General features: G+C 34.8%; 1 protein-coding gene across 1 annotated transcript in view; it reads left to right on the top strand.

The window, feature by feature from the left end:
• The first annotated feature begins 9874 nt into the window (after positions 1-9874).
• LOC145279899 (apicoplast pyruvate carrier 1-like) overlaps positions 9875-22472 on the top strand; it is a 119035-nt gene continuing 106437 nt past the window's right edge. Inside the window, exon 1 of the mRNA XM_080131431.1 lies at positions 9875-10078. Within this exon, the coding sequence (XP_079987557.1) occupies positions 9970-10078 (109 nt within the window). The 5' untranslated portion in view covers positions 9875-9969. The remainder of the gene's footprint in view (positions 10079-22472) is intronic.

Raw genomic sequence — 22472 nt, 5'->3', positions numbered from 1 at the left:
TGTTTTCGTTAGCCATCATTCATGATGATAAATTTGTTTTCGGTGGCCATCATTCATGATGATGAATTTGTTTTCGTTAGCCATCATTCATGATGATGAATTTATTTTCGTTGGCCATCATTCATGATGATGAATTTGTTTTCGTTAGCCATCATTCATGATGATAAATTTGTTTTCGTTAGCCATCATTCATGATGATGAATTTGTTTTCGTTAGCCATAATCATGATGATGAATTTGTTTTCGTTAGCCATCATTCATGATGATGAATTTGTTTTCGTTGGCCATCATTCATGATGATGAATTTGTTTTCGTTAGCCATCATTCATGATGATGAATTTGTTTTCGTTAGCCATCATTCATGATGATGAATTTGTTTTCGTTGGCCATCATTCATGATGATGAATTTGTTTTCGTTAACCATCATTCATGAATATGAATTTTTTTTTCGTTAGCCATCATTCATGATGATGAATTTGTTTTCGTTGGCCATCATTCATGATGATGAATTTGTTTTCGTTGGACATCATTCATGATTATGAATTTGTTTTCGTTAGCCATCATTCATGATGATGAATTTGTTTTCGTTGGCCATCATTCATGATGATGAATTTGTTTTCGTTAGCCATCATTCATGATGATAAATTTGTTTTCGTTAGCCATCATTCATGATGATAAATTTGTTTTCGTTGGCCATCATTCATGACGATGAATTTGTTTTCGTTAGCCATCATTCATGATGATGAATTTGTTTTCATTAGCCATCATTCATGATGATAAATTTGTTTTCGTTAGCCATCATTCATGATGATAAATTTGTTTTCGTTGGCCATCATTCATGATGATGAATTTGTTTTCGTTGGCCATCATTCATGATGATGAATTTGTTTTCATTAGCCATCATTCATGATGATAAATTTGTTTTCGTTAGCCATCATTCATGATGATGAATTTGTTTTCGTTAGCCATCATTCATGATGATGAATTTGTTTTCGTTGGCCATCATTCATGATGATGAATGTGTTTTCGTTGGCCATCATTCATGATGATAAATTTGTTTTCGTTAGCCATGATTCATGATGATAAATTTGTTTTCGTTGGCCATCATTCATGATGATGAATTTGTTTTCGTTGGCCATCATTCATGATGATGAATTTGTTTTCGTTAGCCATCATTCATGATGATGAATTTGTTTTCGTTGGCCATCATTCATGATGATGAATTTGTTTTCGTTAGCCATCATTCATGATGATGAATTTGTTTTCGTTGGCCATCATTCATGATGATGAATTTGTTTTCGTTGGCCATCATTCACGATGATGAATTTGTTTTCGTTAGCCATCATTCATGATGATGAATTTGTTTTCGTTGGCCATCATTCATGATGATGAATTTCTTTTCGTTAGCCATCATTCATGATGATGAATTTGTTTTCGTTAGCCATCATTCATGATGATAAATTTGTTTTCGTTAGTCATAATTCATGATGATGAATTTGTTTTCGTTAGCCATCATTCATGATGATGAATTTGTTTTCGTTAGCCATTATTCATGATGATGAATTTGTTTTCGTTGGCCATCATTCATGATGATGAATTTGTTTTCGTTAGCCATCATTCATGATGATGAATTTGTTTTCGTTGGCCATCATTCATGATGATGAATTTGTTTTCGTTGGCCATCATTCACGATGATGAATTTGTTTTCGTTAGCCACAATTCATGATGATGAATTTGTTTTCGTTAGCCATCATTCATGATGATAAATTTGTTTTCGTTAGCCATCATTCATGATGATGAATTTGTTTTCGGTGGCCATCATTCATGATGATGAATTTGTTTTCGTTAGCCATCATTCATGATGATGAATGTGTTTTCGTTAGCCATCATTCATGATGATGAATTTGTTTTCGTTAGCCATCATTCATGTTGATGAATTTGTTTTCGTTAGCCATCATTCATGATGATGAATTTGTTTTCGTTGGCCATCATTCATGATGATGAATTTGTTTTCGTTGGCCATCATTCATGATTATGAATTTGTTTTCGTTAGCCAACATTCATGATGATGAATTTGTTTTCGTTGGCCATCATTCATGATGATGAATTTGTTTTCGTTAGCCATCATTCATGATGATAAATTTGTTTTCGTTAGCCATCATTCATGATGATAAATTTGTTTTCGGTGGCCATCATTCATGATGATGAATTTGTTTTCGTTAGCCATCATTCATGATGATGAATTTATTTTCGTTGGCCATCATTCATGATGATGAATTTGTTTTCGTTAGCCATCATTCATGATGATAAATTTGTTTTCGTTAGCCATCATTCATGATGATGAATTTGTTTTCGTTAGCCATAATCATGATGATGAATTTGTTTTCGTTAGCCATCATTCATGATGATGAATTTGTTTTCGTTGGCCATCATTCATGATGATGAATTTGTTTTCGTTAGCCATCATTCATGATGATGAATTTGTTTTCGTTAGCCATCATTCATGATGATGAATTTGTTTTCGTTGGCCATCATTCATGATGATGAATTTGTTTTCGTTAGCCATCATTCATGATGATGAATTTGTTTTCGTTGGACGTCATTCATGATTATGAATTTGTTTTCGTTAGCCATCATTCATGATGATGAATTTGTTTTCGTTGGCCATCATTCATGATGATGAATTTGTTTGCGTTAGCCATCATTCATGATGATAAATTTGTTTTCGTTAGCCATCATTCATGATGATAAATTTGTTTTCGGTGGCCATCATTCATGATGATGAATTTGTTTTCGTTAGCCATCATTCATGATGATGAATTTGTTTTCGTTGGCCATCATTCATGATGATGAATTTGTTTTCGTTAGCCATCATTCATGATGATAAATTTGTTTTCGTTAGCCATCATTCATGATGATGAATTTGTTTTCGTTAGCCATCATTCATGATGAGGAATTTGTTTTCGTTGGCCATCATTCATGATGATGAATGTGTTTTCGTTGGCCATCATTCATGATTATGAATTTGTTTTCGTTAGCCATCATTCATGATGATAAATTTGTTTTCGTTAGCCATCATTCATGATGATGAATTTGTTTTCGTTAGCCATCATTCATGATGATGAATTTGTTTTCGTTAGCCATCATTCATGATGATAAATTTGTTTTCGTTAGCCATCATTCATGATGATGAATTTGTTTTCGTTAGCCATCATTCATGATGAGGAATTTGTTTTCGTTGGCCATCATTCATGATGATGAATTTGTTTTCGTTGGCCATCATTCATGATGATGAATTTGTTTTCATTAGCCATCATTCATGATGATAAATTTGTTTGCGTTGGCCATCATTCATGATGATAAATTTGTTTTCGTTAGCCATCATTCATGATGATGAATTTGTTTTCGTTAGCCATCATTCATGATGAATTTGTTTTCGTTAGCCATCATTCATGATGATAAATTTGTTTTCGTTAGCCATCATTTATGATGATGAATTTGTTTTCGTTAGCCATCATTCATGATGAGGAATTTGTTTTCGTTGGCCATCATTCATGATGATGAATTTGTTTTCGTTGGCCATCATTCATGATGATGAATTTGTTTTCATTAGCCATCATTCATGATGATAAATTTGTTTGCGTTGGCCATCATTCATGATGATAAATTTGTTTTCGTTAGCCATCATTCATGATGATGAATTTGTTTTCGTTAGCCATCATTCATGATGATAAATTTGTTTGCGTTGGCCATCATTCATGATGATAAATTTGTTTTCGTTAGCCATCATTCATGATGATAAATTTGTTTTCGTTAGCCATCATTCATGATGATAAATTTGTTTGCGTTGGCCATCATTCATGATGATAAATTTGTTTGCGTTGGCCATCATTCATGATGATGAATTTGTTTTCGTTAGCCATCATTCATGATGATGAATGTGTTGACTTTTGTCTCGTCAAAATCTTTCTATTAGGAATTCTTGCTAGAAGGGTATCGGATACTTCTGGAAAGGACGATGTGAAAGTTGCCAACGTTCCTAAGTGAAAGTATTTTTGCAGAACGAACTGGCTTTGAACTTGGAATACCCGGGTTGTTGTAGCACTGTTTACTACTTTAAGAAGAACAAAAACAAAATTACATGGGAAAAATTGGTGTTTATTTATTAGTAATCCTAATACGTCCCTCAACGTTTTCATTTTATTGTTTATATTAATTATCTTGAACAAAATAATATACATTTATTAAACATTCATATTAAATGCGTTTATTTTCATCATTTTGACAATTTCTGTCATTTCTGATACTTTTAATGAACCAATAAATGGCACAAATCAATAAATGAAGTAATAAATGGCACAAATCAATAAATGAACCAATAAATGGTCAATTTAGTCAATTCTCAGTCGCCATGCCAGATGTATTTTTTTTATTATTTAAAATAAAAATAAAAATTAGATTTTGATTTTGCTGATATCATATCAGGCATTTTCTCTGGCAAAATAGTAATCAAAAATAAAAACAATGTAGGCATGAAAAAGAGGAATACGTTTCCTATACATATTTAATGATCACCTACTTCCTCAACAGAAAACTTTAATGATTACACACTTCCATGTCCGATAGCATAGAAGATAAAGCTCATGCATAGGTGGTTGTAACGTTCAAGGAAAATGTTGACAATAATAAAAAGAAATGAAAAATATTAACGTAAACAATAAAAATAGTTGCTCGCCCTTTTCTACGCTATTTGATCAAGAAGTGGGTTATTATTATGGAGTGGTTGAACACCTCTCACGAACCGAATGAACTAAAATATGTGCATATTGTACTGGCTTCTATGTCGAGAATTCACTACATAGAGTTACCAGTCGAGGATACGTCTTCATCGATCAGTGCGATTTTCTGGCTCACATCCGTTGGGCTGAGGTAATTAATTGTTATCGCTGAAGATAACTGCTGATCGACCTTGTCGACCTGGGACGCCCTAAAGAATCTCAGGCCTTACATACTGTTTTTTAGGAGTTGGGTTATGATCAATCACTTGACGCGTTCTTACCAGAGAATGCAGACAGGGCAACCCATATATTTTTGGTAAGGCCTTAATGTTTTACTTCTTGCATGATAGCCTACCAACGCAATTTTTCAACCTTGTGCCACATCATTACGGGGCGTGGGTGAGGGGAAGGGCAAATAAAAGTATATATGATTGATAATATTTAGCGTATATGTCTTTAGCATATATTCATTCATCTTACTATCGACTGTGAAAAACATAATAACAGATTGGCCACGAAAAAATGCTGTATTTACCTACGCGTTATCAAATCAAATTATGAATGAAGGCAAATAATCGAACGCTGTAAATCGTTTTCACCGATTGATAGATCGATATATCACTCTCAACTCAAAGCTCGGAAAGGCACGATGTTGGATATGGAAAGTAAAGACAATACGGGAAACAGTACTTTGAACATAGCTACTTGAGAAAAAACACTTGTCATTTCAGATGCGAGGCTCTCTTTATTTGCAGAAAGGGTTTGCGTTCTTTCGGAAATTTTTGAATAAAAAAAAGTCCCCTAAGTATAGGGGACTTTTGCTGTGATGAAAAAATTGTTGCATGGAGACATTCCGTAGATATGCTCATTTCAGATGTTGCCGTGTGAGTATGCATGTATGCTAATAAGCATTGTAGATATGTGTAAGTATTAGTTTGCTTCTGTTATGTCGATGAGGGAGTGTGTCCAAACAGTTTTTATTAACAAAACCCAAAATGTTCTTAAAAGAAAAAAATTTAAAAATTAGAATTTTTTTAAATGAAGAAAATTATTAGAACGACGAAAAGCTCAAAGATTCAAAACCTGAAGGCGTAAAAAAAAAAAATAAAAAAATCTTGGGAGGAATTTTTTTTTTTCGAAACGAACCTCGTTTTTGTTTTTTTTTAAGGGGGAAAAAAATACAGAGGTTATTTATATTAACATTTTGGGTAAAAATAATTTGGTATTTTTTTTAGATTAGGTCCACCTCCACAATTTTCTTTTAAATGACAACTTTTATAGGTTTTTGGACTATGCTGACTGTGAAAATTGCATTGAAATTTTGCAGAAATAATTAGTTATCGAGATATAAAACGTTGTATTATGCATTGTATTTTTGGCGGCCATCTTTTTTTACGCATGTGCAATGTCAGTCAGAGATGAGTAGATTTGTTTATGGCGCGCATGCATGTGCGTAAAAAATGGCCGCCAAAGAATACAATGCATAATACAACTTTTTATATTTCGATAACTACTTATTTCTCAAAATTTCAATGCGATTTTCGTATTCAACATAGTCGAAAACCTTAAAAAGTCGTCATTTAAAAGGAAATTGTTTGAGGTGGACCTAATCTGAAAATTTACCAATAATTTAACCTTAAAATGATTTTGTAAAAAAAAAAGAAAAAAAAAATTCTGTCCAAAACACTTTATTTAAAAGAAAGATACGTTGTAAGAAATGGAAGCTGAAAGAAAAGGGACCTTTTGAAGACTTAGTTGTATATAAGACATTTTTATTTTATTTTTTAAAATTTATTGCATGTTTTTTTTTTTGTTTTTCATTTTTTCTTTTCAAATAAAACCGTATTTTCTTATTTTTGTGAAAAAGCAAAGTTAGTTCATGTTTTCCCCCGTTTTCTTTATTGTTCAAAATTAATTATAAGAATTACGACTTGTTAATCTTTGGATTTGTTTACGCTTGGAACGATCGTGATTAAAAAAAAAAAAAAATTGTCCCTGGCATAAAAAAAAAGATTTTTAAAAATATAGATTTTGTGCTCAAATTATTTTATTTTATTGAGCTACTAGCTGGCAGCCAGGCGTTGCCCAATAATGCAATATGCTTAAACATGATATTTTAATTTATGCAGATTGCATATGTCTTTTGGATGTCGATCCTCTATTGATTATTGGTCCACCGACTTAGTCGGATTTGGACCTTAGAATATACCCTCGTCCGTTCATTCCCCAAATTCTCAATAACTACTCATTATATTTCTCTGAAATTACACAGCTAGACATATAAATTAGCTTTGGGTGAAATTTGCAAAAGATAGACTCAGCCGTTTTGGATTATGAGGAACACACACACACACACACACACACACACACACACACACGCATAGAAATAGAGATTTGTTTTTATTGTTACGTTTACGTTGGGTGAGCACTTGTTGCAGAGCACATGCAGATTTCAGTTCCTGTGGCTCTAGCCCACTCCTGCAGCTTCCAACTCCTACATTTCCGATTCACTCCTTAAACTTCCAGCTCCTGTGGCCCCAGCTCACTCACTCATTCCTTGGGCTTAAGCATGAATTAAGGCCTGAAACGGCCCCGTTTTCCATTTACACTGGGATTCGGCATATCCAGGGGCTCAAAAGAGGTAAAAATGCCCCAAATGACCAAAAATGAGACTTTTTGCCTCATAGCGTTTGATCCATCCATTACATTTTCCTGAAACTTGGCTAAAATGTTGAGGCCATTATTCTTAATATTAATTCAATATGGCTGAGCCTGGCAAAATTCTGTTTTGCATCCCTCTGAGACTTTTTGGGCTAAAAAAACATGCTTTTTGGAGCTCTTTTTTCATATTACTCAAAAACTTGATATTTATGTCTATATAGTGGTTTTCCATGGCGCTGAATTCAAATATACATGTCTTAAGGAGTGAAACTGCACCGTTTGTCCATTTTCACTGGGATTCGATGTTCCCAGGAGCTCAAAATGGATCATAAATACCCCAAAATTGCAAAAAAATAACACTTTTTACCCCATAACTTTTGCTCCATCCATTAGATTTTTCTGAAACTTGGCGAAAATGTGAAGGCAATGTTGACCTTTCACACTTCTCACATGCATCATTTCTTCATTATTTTTTGTGGCGTCATCTCACATGCAGCACCAAAGGGAGAGCACACATGCTCAGCTTGTTTTCTGAGAAAGGATGCCGTGAAAGCCTCTCTCACTTCATCTTATACTGGTCCTTATCGTCTGCACACACTGACAAACTTTTCACCCTTAACATTAGTGGTAAAAAAGAAACTGTATCTATTGACAGAGTGAAAGAGCCTTTCTTAATACTAAAACACAAGGGCCACATCTTCCCTTATATTACATCAACATACTTATGCACCAGAAGTGAATAGATCACCAAAAGACAATTATGTCACCTTCACATGTAGTGGTCGACTAGTATATAGGATCCCCAAATTATGTAAAACTCTATACATATAGAATGAGCTCTTTTGAGTATTGATAATCTTTTGTACAATTTCTGTATGATTTTACACACACACACACACACACACACACACGCACACGCTTTTCACAGAAAAGACATGTGTTGCCCCCAAAACAATTTTTCCTCACAGATATTTTTTATTGAAAAACAAAAACGTTTTTCTTCTTCAACAAAACCAAAACTTTTCACTGAAAAATAAAAACATTTTTTTATATGCAAAAAGAATTTGTCTGTAAACTGAATTGACATTTTCTGTTTAGAATTGCTGTTTTTGTTGTTGTTGTTTTTTGTTTTTTTTTACAAATGCTACTTTTTTCTCTGTCGGCTTTCCGCCTAAGCAGAAGGTAATGTATTAATCATAAATAAAACAGAGATCTGTTTTCTCTCACAAATCAATATCCATGATAAGTGATTCCATCACACAATGACCAATCATCTGGCAGAGTGCATTGATTCCATTTATCCCATTTAGTCCCTTTGGGAATCATAGTTAGCCAGCAGAGAGAACCTGACAAGCATCGGATAGATCTCTCTCCTCTCTCTTTCGTCTCTGGCCACTCTAGCGTAGACGATTTTCACTGAAAATAACCGATAGTCGACCTGGGACACTCCAAATAACTACTGACTGATCTGCAACACCCAAAGAAATTTTTACTCCTCCTTTTTCTCAAATGGATATTGTCCAACTTTCGACTGCCGGAATAAACCTTTCGTAGTTTTGTTTTAAAGACAGTTTCATTGTTTATTCTGCGCTACCTGTCCAACTAATTAATTAATTTATAGGGATACAAGCCACACGTCTCTAAACTTCTGTCAATGCAGTGTTCACTATAATCAATCCATACAGGGAAAAGGGGTGGGGTGTAACATAATCTATTATAACGAGGTGTCTATTAGATTTAAGCTAAGATTTCAAAGAAATATACTACTTAATTGAAAAATGTACTTGATTAGCACCTGAAGAGAATATAATTTTTTGAGTTAGATTTTAAAGTTACTTTCATATTTGAACAAAAAGTTTAATAAGAGTCTATGTTTTTACCCAGTGTCTACATCTCCATCAAAAGTAAATCATAGTCGTTTCATTATTCGACACATTCTTATACTTTTAACTGATTTGCTTCAAGAACATTTGATCAGATGTAGAGATAGTTTTGTTTTAAAAGAAACCATGATTTCGTTTAAAATTATATTTACCATACAAGAGTTGCCTAAGCTTAAAATAAATTGCTCCTTGTCATGGCTATACACAATTTTATTGCCAATGGTTTAGAGTTGCCGAGGAGAACTGTGAATGTCAGACAAGCGGACTAAAATCAAAATAAAAAAATATACTTGATCTAGTTTTAAACCGATAAGCCAGTACAATCCGATATTAGCAGCTAAATCCAATCATGTATAACCAACAAAAATATTTAAAACAATATATGTGTATAAAGATGTGGTTACTTAGAATAAATGGAATCTTTTATACAAAATGAAAAAAATGAAAGGTCAAGTAAGGAATATTCGTGATCGTAGCCTCACTTTCATATTATGAGCTTCGTTTTATTTATTTATAATTATTATTGTTGTTTTAAATACGACATAAAAAATATTGACTGCTACTTTATGATTGTCATGTATTTGCTATAGTTGCTGTCCTGGCATTACTAACAGCATCGCGAACCAGCGTGTTTCTGGCAATCACCTAATGGAGTCAAACGTAGGCACTGTTTCCAAGCGCCCAAAATGGCGCTTTATTCTTGTCATCGTTGGAGGAGTGATTATCCACTTGTCTCTTGGAACCGTTTACACATATGGTGAGTGTAAAATCCTTAATCTAACAGGGGCCTTAGTTACATCTGAAAAGCATCAAGGTGAATGTTATGCATGAAAACGAAAAAAGGATAGATATAGATGGGAGGTTTGCTTATATTATAACCGGAAGTTGGTGGATTCAAATCTGGCCATTATCTTTGCATACCGTTTTTTCTGTTTTTTTTTCTTTCTTTTTTTCACTGTTTCCCCTTATTTAGTTTGCTCACTGTTTTATTTTTTGCATCATAGTCCTTCCTTATTATTTTGCTTATTTTTTTTTCTTTCTTCTCATTTGTCTACATTACTTATTTCCTCCTCCCCTTCCTCATCCTCTCTCTCTCTCTCTCTCTCTCTCTCTCTCTCTCTCTCTTACTCGTTCTCTTCTTTTATTTCGCTTTTGATTGCTCCCTCCCTTCATTTATTTTTGGATAGCCAAATACCTAACTTTTACAAAACAACCAGTTCGACAACAAAGAAGAGACAAAATGAGAGAGACAGTCAAAGAAAAAAGATAAAAGAGATAAAGCATATATAGAAGAAAAGAGAGACAAGTGAAATATATACATACATATATATATATATATACATATATATACATACATATATATATCTATATATATATATATATATATATATATATAGAGAGAGAGAGAGAGAGAGAGAGAAAAGAGACATATATGCACACACACACACACACATATATATATAGGCGGGGAGAAACTGAGTTCTGTTTGTATTACCATAAATTTGTCAATAAACTCTAATTATACTATTGATTTTCTTCTGCTTCAAAATTGTTATGACAAAATATATTTTTATCTTATTCTCGCTGTTTATCCACATCTCGTTTAAAAAAAACTGATTTTCATTAGTTACACTAAAATTGAATCGTTGAGTCAGTCATTTTAAAACTATGCAAAACAGCTGCCTTCTTCTTCATTCTGTTTGTTGCTTTCTTTCTATGCCGATGTTATTTCCAAATTTGTAAAAATTTCATTTCTGACAAAGTCTTTTGACTTATAAAGACAAACTATTAAAACATCCAGATGAGTTAATTTGATTATATTATGTCGACGGTATTTACCAAACTCTCCTGTCAATTTTTGGTCTACAGACTTGAAACTTGATATATAGGTGATTGGGACCCGTGTAAGACATTCGAGTTGGTATTTAGCCTGTAAAAATTGAAACAAATTGACTAAAGTCGACTAAATGTGTATCTTCTACGCGAGTGTAAATATATATTTATACTTTTAACAACGTTATTTTTTAGTTTTAATATGCGTCAGAACATGGTATAGTTTTAATATGCGTCAGAACATGGTATAGTTTTAATATGCGTCAGAACATGGTATAGTTTTAATATGCGTCAGAACATGGTATAGTTTTAATATGCGTCAGAACATGGTATAGTTTTAATATGCGTCAGAACATGGTATAGTTTTAATATGCGTCAGAACATAGTATAGTTTTAATATGCGTCAGAACATGGTATAGTTTTTATATGCGTCAGAACATGGTATAGTTTTAATATGCGTCAGAACATGGTATAGTTTTAATATGCGTCAGAACATGGTATAGATGGTAACGGAAAAGACTGGAGATCTATATGTCTTGATATTGATTCTAGCTGATGACACACAAGTCATATATATTTTTTTACTTTTGAAATCGCTAATATATATTGGGTACAATTTAATAACTAATAGAGTATTAGCTGTATAATAATAATATATATGAAACCTGCATGAATTAAAATATCATATTTAAGCATATTTTATGACCGGGCCATGCTGTTATGGGCACTACCATATATTTGGTTTACATATAATTATCAATAGAGAATTGGTTCTATAATAATAATAATAAATGCGAAATCTGCAGTGATTTAAATATAATATTTAAGTGTATTTTACGACTGGGCATCGTCAGGCGGTGTGCTAGTATATATATATATATATATATATATATATATATATATATATATATATATATATATATAAATTAATTTAAAGGGGATTAGAACAGTAGTCTAAAGAGCAGAGTGTATTTTAATGTGATAGTAAAATTACTAATTTAATTAAAATACAAGAAAAGAACAGTGCTCGTTGTAATTCAGATATATAATGAGCTCGAAACGATCGTACAAATTATTGCCTTTGTTGTTGTTCCTTCTTATGAAACAGATTTTTAATTTTTAATTCTAATTTGAATTTTAAATTGTCAATCACATTACTAAATATATATATATATATATATATATATATATATATATATATATATATATATATATATATATATATATATCCGATGCCCGGTCGAAAATATGCTTAAAAATTATATTTAAATCACTGCAGATTCAGCCACTCTGATGAGTCGTAGACGACGAAACATGTGTCAGTAGATTATTATATTTTAAAAATAATATATTTGCCGCTCCCCATGTGGGGGTACCAAATTGGTTAAAGGGTAAATTATTCCCAACTCGCATTTAGGTAAAAATGCACTTTTGTAAATAATTGAATTTATTCAAAACGTACCGCAAAAACAAAAACAAACAACATCTACATATATATATATATATATATGAACAGCCGGTAAAGATTAGGTTTAGAATCCAATAGGTTCTGTAAACTTAGAGTAATATCATATTAATATTTATATAGTAATCCCCACCAAATAAAAAAGCTCAATACAACCAAGATAGGAAATAGAACTTAGGAGGAAATATATTAGATTCATGCAAACATAATGTCGTTTTTTGACGTTCAAGTAAAAAAAAAAGTGGCATCATTTTTGCACCAACCTATTATATATACAGGGTGACCCCCAAAAAACAGAGGACATTCAATTGTTTTCCTGAGCATTTTACAGTCAACGGAGAAAAAAAGGGCAAAGATCCTAGTGTTTTGATGAGATGTTTTGAATATAATAAATTAGTTATGTCCAAAATTTCATTTCATTCGGACAAAACACTAAGAAATGGGGCCTAATTAGAGTTGGGACCCGTTTTTTTGGGGGTCACGCTGTATATATATATATATGTTTAGACTCATTCACACATATGCAGTACATGATGATGATGATGTTGACAAATTCGCACATAATTTTCTAAATAACTCTACGTATGAATCAACAAAAAACAACAGTCCAATTGATATGATTTACGATATGATAATGATGATGATGATGATGATGATGTTGACAAATTCACACATAATTTTCCAAATAACTCAAATATGTGTGAGTCTAAAACAAACTTTTTAATTAAAAAAAAAAAATCCAAGCGTCTGTAAATCATATCAATTGGACTGTTGTTTTTCGTCGATTCGTCAACATCATCATCATCATTATCATGTACTGCATATGTGTGAGTCTAAAACAAACTTTTTATATAAAAAAATAAAAAAAAGGAAGGAGAAAAAAGACCAGGAAGGAAAAGGGACAAAAACGGTCCAACCGCTGATCACTTACTATGTATGACTTTTGGAATGTTCCTATATGTGTATTTTACATGTATATGTGTGTGTACGTATGGGTAGGCATATGTATGTGCGTATTTGTGTTCTTCTACGTGATTATGGTTGCATGTGTGTGCACATGCATACATATGTTGCCGTACATCTGTATGTACACATGTGTTTATTGTCATGTGTATATTGGGTGGAGAGGGCTCCCATAAGCCGTGGTGAAGGCAACCCTTCTAGGAGAAGCAAATCTTAGATTTAAAAAAACAAACAAAAAAAACATAAAGCGGGAGACCAGCTGGTCTGCAGTTTGACTTGTTGCTGGCTATCTTGCTCTTGCTTGTTGCTGGATGTCAACATTTTGAACCGAAAGAGAGATTTAGCTGTCGTACAAAGCTAAAACTCTGTAACATCATCTGTGTATAGATACTCCCTCAGCCATGGAAAAGTTGTGACGCGTGTAGGCCTGAAATGCTGGAAGCATGTAATAATTGGTCTGCCATTATATGTATATATGTATGTATAGGTGTATGTATGTTCATGTACAGGTGTATGTATATGTGTGTATATCTATGTGTATATGTATGTATATGTGCATATGTATGTATATATGTATATACGTATATATATTGTTTGTATGTATGTGTATATATGCATGTGTGCATGTTTGTGTGTGTATGTGCATATATGCATGTGTGTATGTATATGTATGCATGTATATGTGTATGTATATATGTATGTGCATGTTTGTGTATGAGTGCATATTCATGTATGTGTATGTATATGTAGGTAAGTGTATGTATATATATATGTGCATATGTGTATATGTATGTATGTGTGTATGTATTTATATGTATGTACATATGTGTGTGTGTATTTATATGTATGTACATGTGTATGTATGCATGTGTATGTATATGTATGTATGTGTATTATGCATTGTGTATGTACATATGTATATATGTGTGTATGTTTACAGATATGTATGTGTGTATGTGTATATATGTATTTTTGCATTTATATATATATGTATGCATGTCATTGACCGTCTTGTGTATGTTTATGTATGTATATGTATGTGTATTATGTATTGTGTATGTATGTGTACATATATGTGTGTTATATGCATGTGTGTATGTGTATGTATGTGTATATGTATGTATGCATGCATGTATATATATATATGTATGTATACTAGTGACCGTCAGTATCATGTCTGTTTGAGCGTGTGAATTTTACTGGCAGAACTAAAGTCATTTTCTGCTCATGGACTTTCAGTGCCTGAGGGAGTGGCACTCGTCTGACAAGACGTTGCAATCATCATATATATATATATATGAGGAAAATATATTCATAATAGAAAAATATATACTGGTGTATATAGATTTAATGATCAATTTGAAACAAAGGAATACAATACAGTATGTAGGGGTTATGAAAACTATTTATGCAAGGCATTTCAAAGCCTAATGCTTCTCATCGGGGAGTTGCTAGGTAACAAGATAAGGATGCAACGTCTAGCAGATATATTTGGGGATTTTGTATAGGTTGAATATATTAAATGTGGAAGAGTGTTGTTGAGAGGATTATTAGATAATTATGGCACTTTAAATGTGTTAGATAGTGCCATTAGTAGGATTGGGTGGTGGCATGGTTGCGGAGTCGGATGGTAAAAGTCCAACTCCGACTTCTAGAATTCCTAGGATGCCGACTCTGACTCCTTTGATATCTCCGACTCTGATTCCCGACTCCGACTCCCAACTCCAACTTCGACTCTTTGACTCCTATGTGGAAATTTATTCTGCAAATCCATATACCAGTCTCCCACATCTATTCAGAATGCATTTTATAATTACTTTTCATGTATATTATTTTTGATGTTTAACATTTACTTATATGATAAATATACTCACATATACACTATACCAGCTTTATTTATTCATAATTTTACTCGCGTCACCACTTTGACGTAAAAGGTTGCTATTTCGGACTATGTCTAAGAAAGATTAACAAGATGTTGATTTATGTAACATTCAACTGCTGCATATCAGTACGACAGGGGGAGCAGGAAGGGAATTCCAAAGTCTAGCTGTTCAAGGGAAGAGACTATTAGAATAGAAAGCTTTCTGACATCTAAGGATCTCAACAGTGAAGGAGTGAGATGTTATTGCTAAGTGGGTTTGTCTGAGATATGTATAGTGAGGGGGTACAAGTACAATGAGTTCATCAGAACACATCCCATTAAAACATTTGTAAAACAGGCACAGAGATGCAACATTGCGGCGATATGACAAGCGCTGGAGCTTAGTTGATATTGGGACCGATTAGATTGATAACTCTTTTTTGGACCCTATCATGTGGCAACAATACTCCATGCATGGGCGAATGGTGGCCTTGTAAAAGTACAGGATACTCTCAGGTGTGAATTGTCTTCTAGCTCAATAAAGGGAACCCACCTTCTTTGCAGCAGTCTTTGCAATGTCCTCTATGTATTTGTTCCAGCTGCAGAATCTGTAGTGAACCATGGGGGTGAGTGGGGCTTGCTATAATACTTCCGTGTGGAAACATGTGCTTCAATGTCCACTTTGCATCATTCAGTTGTCTCATTGGCACACTGTTCAGCAGGAAGCGAGAAGATATCGGTCCATGGGGCATCTCAGATGCATTCTCTAATGGTTTCCCAATCAGCCCTGTTGTAGTACCTTGTTTTGAGTAATGATTCCTCACCTTGAGGTTAGGATTTAAATGTGATGTCAACTGATACCACTAAGTGCTCTGTGTTTCCAAGTGGACTGGGCATTAGTCACACAATACTCAGGTACTGTGACAAGGAATAGGTCTAGAAGTGAAGCCTGCTGAGGTTCACGATCTGGTAGGCCAGTTGGAAACATTACTGTCTATGTGAGGGAATGGGTTACAGAGAAGCTATAAGTAGAGCATCCAGTTGCATCTGTGTAACCTTAGAAACCAAACCAATTTTTATGATGGATATTAAAGTCACCAAACACATTTTGGCATTACTATCCAAGGAGAGTGCTGCATCTATACTATCAGAGACATGACTGATTTGAGGAAAAACGGTAGAGAAAATATAAGTAACGCAGTGATGAAATGTGTCGAAGGCACATAAAAGCCTGGTCATCTGATTAAAGATTTTTCTCTCTAGTTTAACAGAGGGTGCTTACGGATATAGACTCCAAGCACGTGCATATATCTATCTGAGTCCTTACAGCAAAGAGGGAGGTACCCTACCATGTTAAAGTAGTTAGAGGAAATTGAAGAGTGTAAGTTTGTTTCACTTAATGCTAAGATATCCGAGGAGTTTACTAAAAAGTAAGACTCTACATCGGATATTTGAGAAAGTGAGCCTCAAGGGCGGAGGTGAATTAATTTTGTTTCGGTAGTTGTCTGGTTTTATCGTGATATTTGTTTTGGTTGTCATTTCATTACGTTTTTGTTTAATATCAGGTTAAGGGAAGACTGTTGAGCAAAGTGGACCGGTTTTGACACAAAGTATACACACAGTGGCCCATTAGCTGAATTCTGTCTAGAAGTTGTCGTCTCGTGAAAGCCCGCCAGATATAGCAGCAGGGTCCCTTTCTATGCGCGAGATGGCACTACAACTATTCTGATATTATACAACTGATGACAGAGCAGTTGGTCTAAGCATTACTAAAGAGTTAGGGCACCTATACTGTCAGTCGGAAACAGCAGCCAGAGAAACTGTCAATCAGTTACTCTCAACCTCTCAGACAAGACCGGCCTAAATGTCATGTGAGTACAAGTGGCATGCAAGCAAACCCAATTTCCTCAGTTTCTGAGAGAAAGAGTGAAATTTAAAATAGGGATTAGAGGAACGACGTTCAATGTCCTAGTCAGAAAACAAGGCCAAGCACAAGGTGACTCTGGTGAGTCCCTTGTATTGTACCTCTGGTCTGACTAATAGACAAAGAAAAAGTGTGAAAGCCGGCGATAGGTAGAGCCTATCTACTCCTTAAGCAAGTTAGGTTAGCAAACTAGGAATTTGTTCGAGTCACCAGTTCCAGGAAGGTTGTCGACCATTACTAAGGAGGAGGCCTCTCTCCGCCAGTTTTATTATCAGTTTTCTTTTTTTTACATGGAAATCACCACTTATCAAGGCCTGGAGGCCATTTGAGGATAAGAGTTATTGCGTGTACAGTAATCAATGGGATAATATCGTAGTAATCGTTAGTAATGGAGATCTGATAAAATGTCTTACTTAAGGGGGAAGTTCATCAGGAATTTGTTTATGTTGGACTTGAAGACATTCAAATTGTAGTCAGGTTGGAAACAGGCAAAAGGAAGAGAGTTCTACAGGCGTGCACTTCTAAGAAAGAAGCTTTGTTTATGGAATCTACGTTTTTATTTAGGCACGGATAAAGAGTGGGGAAAATTATTAACAGTGGTTTCAGCTAGACGGGTGTTTTTCGTGAAAGATTGGCGAGGGGGGACCAGAGATTGGAGCTCAGACGAGTACTTGCCATGGAAGTAACGATAAAACAAAGAAAGAAGAGAGGTTGCAGAGAAGAGAAAAAGGCAAGAAGTCTATTTTGTACTCTGCCAAGGCAGGATAGACTTTTTAGCAGCTCCTGTCCAGATATGGCAGTAGTACTCCATCCTTGGACGTACTTGGCTTTTATATAGATAGAGAATTGCATCAGTAGTGAGATATCTACTGGAGCGGTAGAAGGATCCCACCATTTTTCCAGCGATCTTGGCAACAGATTTGATGTACGTGTTCCATTTCAGATCAGGAGTAAAGGTCAATCTCAGAAGCTTGTCAAAACATGGAGCCTCCCCAAGATGAGAACTATCCATTTCAATTGATGCCAAATGGGGATCAGAGCGTTGATGGTGTAAAGATAGAAGCTTGGTTTTAGATGCATTAAAAGTAACCAGCCACCTCTTCCTCCATTGTACCATGCGCTCAAGATCAGAGGAGAGAATCAGAGAGAAGTTTGTCATTTATGGCCTTTGATGTGTCGTGCCATCAGTATAGATGTCAACGAATGATTTAAGTATGTGTTTTGGGAGATCATTGATGTAGATCAGGAAGAGAGTTGGGCCCAGGATGGACCCTTGAGGGACACCAGCATAAATACTGTGGGTTTCTGATTTCTGCCCATCAACCACTACTCTTATGAGCCTATTAGAAAGAAATGATTTAATACTTTAGAAAACATTTCCAGTTATAGTGTAATTGGAAATCTTGTGAAGTAGGCCCTTATGCCATACCTTATCGACGGCCTTTGATATGTCAAGAGCAATTGCCCTAGAAAGGAAGCCTTTGTTGAGAGATTCACTAATCCTATGAGATATAACCGTTAGCACATCTGCTGTAGATCTAGCAGAACGGAAACCATATTGCATGTTTCTTTGTCTTAGATAGATGACCTGACAAGATCTACGGGTCCATCATATCGAGAGGGGTAACCATGCGCCTAGTTTTTACACAAAGTATGTTTGCACCCCTGCATGAATGAAGATATCGAGTATCTTACTTTACAGTTTTTCTCTATTCTACATAAATAAGCGTAGAATTAGAGATTGATTCCCCTCTTACATTTACAAGAAATTGTATCTTTTCAAGTATTGCTCTAGCAACTTATTTGTTTTAAAATAAATGAATAGGAGATTAATTACTTGAATATGTAAGGGAATATAATATAAAGCAAAGAAAAAAGAAATGGTGGGACTAGATCTACATAAAGAGCTTACACACCACATGGATAGATAGATGCTCTTAACTTCAAGCGACTCATGTTGGTCAAGCTAAAAGACCAGTGTCTCCACATGGAATGAATTGAGGTGCAAAGATTAGCGTTTATTTGAGAGCTGTAGGAGGGAGGGAGTATCTGCCTTAAAAGCCAAATGTGTGCTTTGATTTTAATACTTCGTTCGTTTATTTAATTGAAACGATATAATTTTCGATTTCTGTATTAATAATTTAAAACATACAAACTCATTTACCAAAAGTGATGAATGCTAGAAAAGAGATGCGTATTTTCAATTTTTCTATTGTGTCCATACATATTCTGCTAACTATTACTAATGTATTACAAACAAGATGACATGTGAGAAAAATCTGGGAAAATAGTTTCAAGAGGGTAGATAGCACGAAATATAGAAATAGAATAAAATTAATTCTTTTAGTAATATCTATTTTAAAGGCATTAAAATTTTAAATAGATTTAAAACTTCTTTTTTTTTTAATGCAAAATAACATTTGATTATCGTATTTTATTGTGTAACATGAGGAGTAGACTCGCCAATGAAAATCAATTCACATAAAAATGGGAGTTTGTAAATGTGGTTAAAAATACATTATAAATACATTAAAGAATACAAACTAATTTTAAAGAATAAGTTAAGATAACAAAATGATAAAAAATTTACAATTAAATTTTATTATGCTATCAGTTCAAAAAGGACTACAATATTTCGATATAGGGAAACCTCTTTAGGCCATGGCATTTCGAAGCCAAACGCTTCTCATCAGAAGAGGGGAGTAAAAACACATATTATACAGAGAAGAAATTTTTTAAAAGATAGTATTGCCTTTATAGAAAGAGGATCAAAGGAAAAACAGGAAGCTGTACTGAGACTGAAGCCGATTCTAGGACTGCCATCAACCACCGTAAAAGAGTGATAAAAAATGCAAGAGAGTTGTATGGTCAGTTCGTTAAGTACAAAGTAGCTGAGCAGCGGCTTGATTCCCACCAGTTTTGGCAAATAGCAACCAGGATCCTGAACAGAAGCATGTGCTCAATCCCAACCATCATCAATGGATCTGAGGTAATCTCATCAGCATCAGACAAAGCCAAACTCTTTGCTAAGAACTTTGCAACTAATTATACTCTATGCGACCAATCCCCAGTATTTCCTCTTGTATCAGAAAACATGCTATGCGACATACAAACATCTGTGTGTGATGTTGCCAAGCTAATCAAAAACCTTGATTCCAGTAAATCAACTGGTCCTGATGGCATTCCAATTATAGTGCTGAAAAAGCTTCAACCAGAACAAGTTCCTTTACTTACAAGGCTGTTTAAGCGTTGTCTTAAGGAGAATTGGTTTTCCTGATCTACATCAATGACCTCCCTAAACACATACTTAAATCATTCGTTGACATCTTTGCTGATGACACGACCATCTACGGCAACACATCAAAGGCTGTACATGACAAAGTTCTCTCTGATTCTCCTCCCTCTGATCTTGAGTGCGTGGTTCAGTGGGAGAAGACGTGGTTGGTTACCTTTAATGCATCCAAAACCAAACTCCTATCCTTCATCATCAACGCTCTGATCTCCATCTGGCATCAATTGTGATGGATGGCTCTCGTCTGGGTGAGGCCCCGTGTTTGGACAAGCTTCTGGGTTTGACCTTTACTCCTGATCTGAAATGGAACATGTACATCAAGTCTGTTGCCAAGGTCGCTGGAAAGATGGTGGGATCCTTCTACTGCTCCAGAAGATATCTCACTACTGATGCAATTCTCTATCTATATAAAAGCCAAGTACGTCCAAGGATGGAATACTGTTGCCATATCTGGGCAGGAGCTGCTAAAAACAGCCTATCCTGCCTTGACAGAGTACAAAATAGACTTCGTGGCTTAGATGCCCTTTTCTCTACCCTGCAACCTCTCTCCCACAGAAGAGACGTTGCGAGCCTATCCTTGTTTTATCATTATTTCCATGGCAGATGCTTGTCTGAACTCCAATCTCTGGTTCCCCCTCGCCAATCTTTCACGAAAAACACCCGTCTAGATGAATCCACTGTGAAAAATTTCCCTCACTCTATATCTGTGCCTAAATCAAAACATGGATTCCATGACCAAAGCTTCTTTCTTAGAACTGCACGCCTGTGGAACTCTGTTCCGTCTGCCTGCTTCCCACCGGACTACAACTTGGATGTCTTCAAGTCCAACGTTAACAAATTCCTAATGAACCGCCCCCTTAAGTAAAAACTTCATCAAATCTCCACACTAACGTAATATACTTGCAATAACCCTTTTCCATGAGTGGCTTCCGGGCCTTGATAAGTGGTGATCACTGTGTAAAAAAAACAAAAAACAAAAAAAATAACACCCCGGAAAACCTCAACAGTATGCCCTGTATTTAAGAATTCAGGTGATCAGTGGTAATCAGATCAGTAAGAATTCAGTAGTGATCTCACTACAGACCAATAAGTCCTCTGTGTGTCATGAGTTGCTGGAATCCATGTTAAATGGAGAAATAGTAAACCACCTCAGCAAAAATAACCTTAGTAACATGCAATATGGTTTCCATTCTGCTAGATCTACAGCAGATGTGCTTATGGTTATGTCTCATAGGATTAGTGAATCTCTCGATGGAGCCTTCTTTTCTAGGGCAATTGCTCTTGACATATCAAAGACCTTTATAGGGTATGACATAAAGGCCTACTTCACAAGATCTCCAGCTACAATATAGCTGGAAAGTTTTCTCAATTATTAAATCATTTCTCTCTAATAGGCTCATAAGAGTAGTGGTAGATGGGCAGAAATCAGAAGCTCACAGTATTAATTCCGGAGCCCTTCAGAGGCCCAACTTTCTTCCTTATCTGCATCAATGTTCTTCCAAATCACATCCCAAGATCATTTGTAGACATTTATGATGATGACACTACCATCTATGGCAGCAAATCAAAGGTTGTAAATGTCAAAATTCTCTCTGATTCCCTCTCCTTGATCTGGAGCATGTGGTGCAATGGGGAAAGAAGTGGCTGGTTAATTTTAATGCATCTAAAACCAAGCTTCTATCTTTCCATCATCAACGCTCTGATCCCCTATCTGGCATCAATTAAAATGAATGGCTCTCGTCTTAGGGAGGCTCCATGTTTTGACAAGCTTCTGGGCTTGACCTTTACTCCTGATCTGAGATGGAACATG

Source organism: Euprymna scolopes, chromosome 7 (genome assembly GCF_053919585.1).
Source record: "Euprymna scolopes isolate OS-2025 chromosome 7, ASM5391958v1, whole genome shotgun sequence".
Lineage (NCBI taxonomy): Eukaryota > Metazoa > Mollusca > Cephalopoda > Sepiida > Sepiolidae > Euprymna > Euprymna scolopes.
This window is presented reverse-complemented; position numbering and strand designations above follow the sequence as displayed.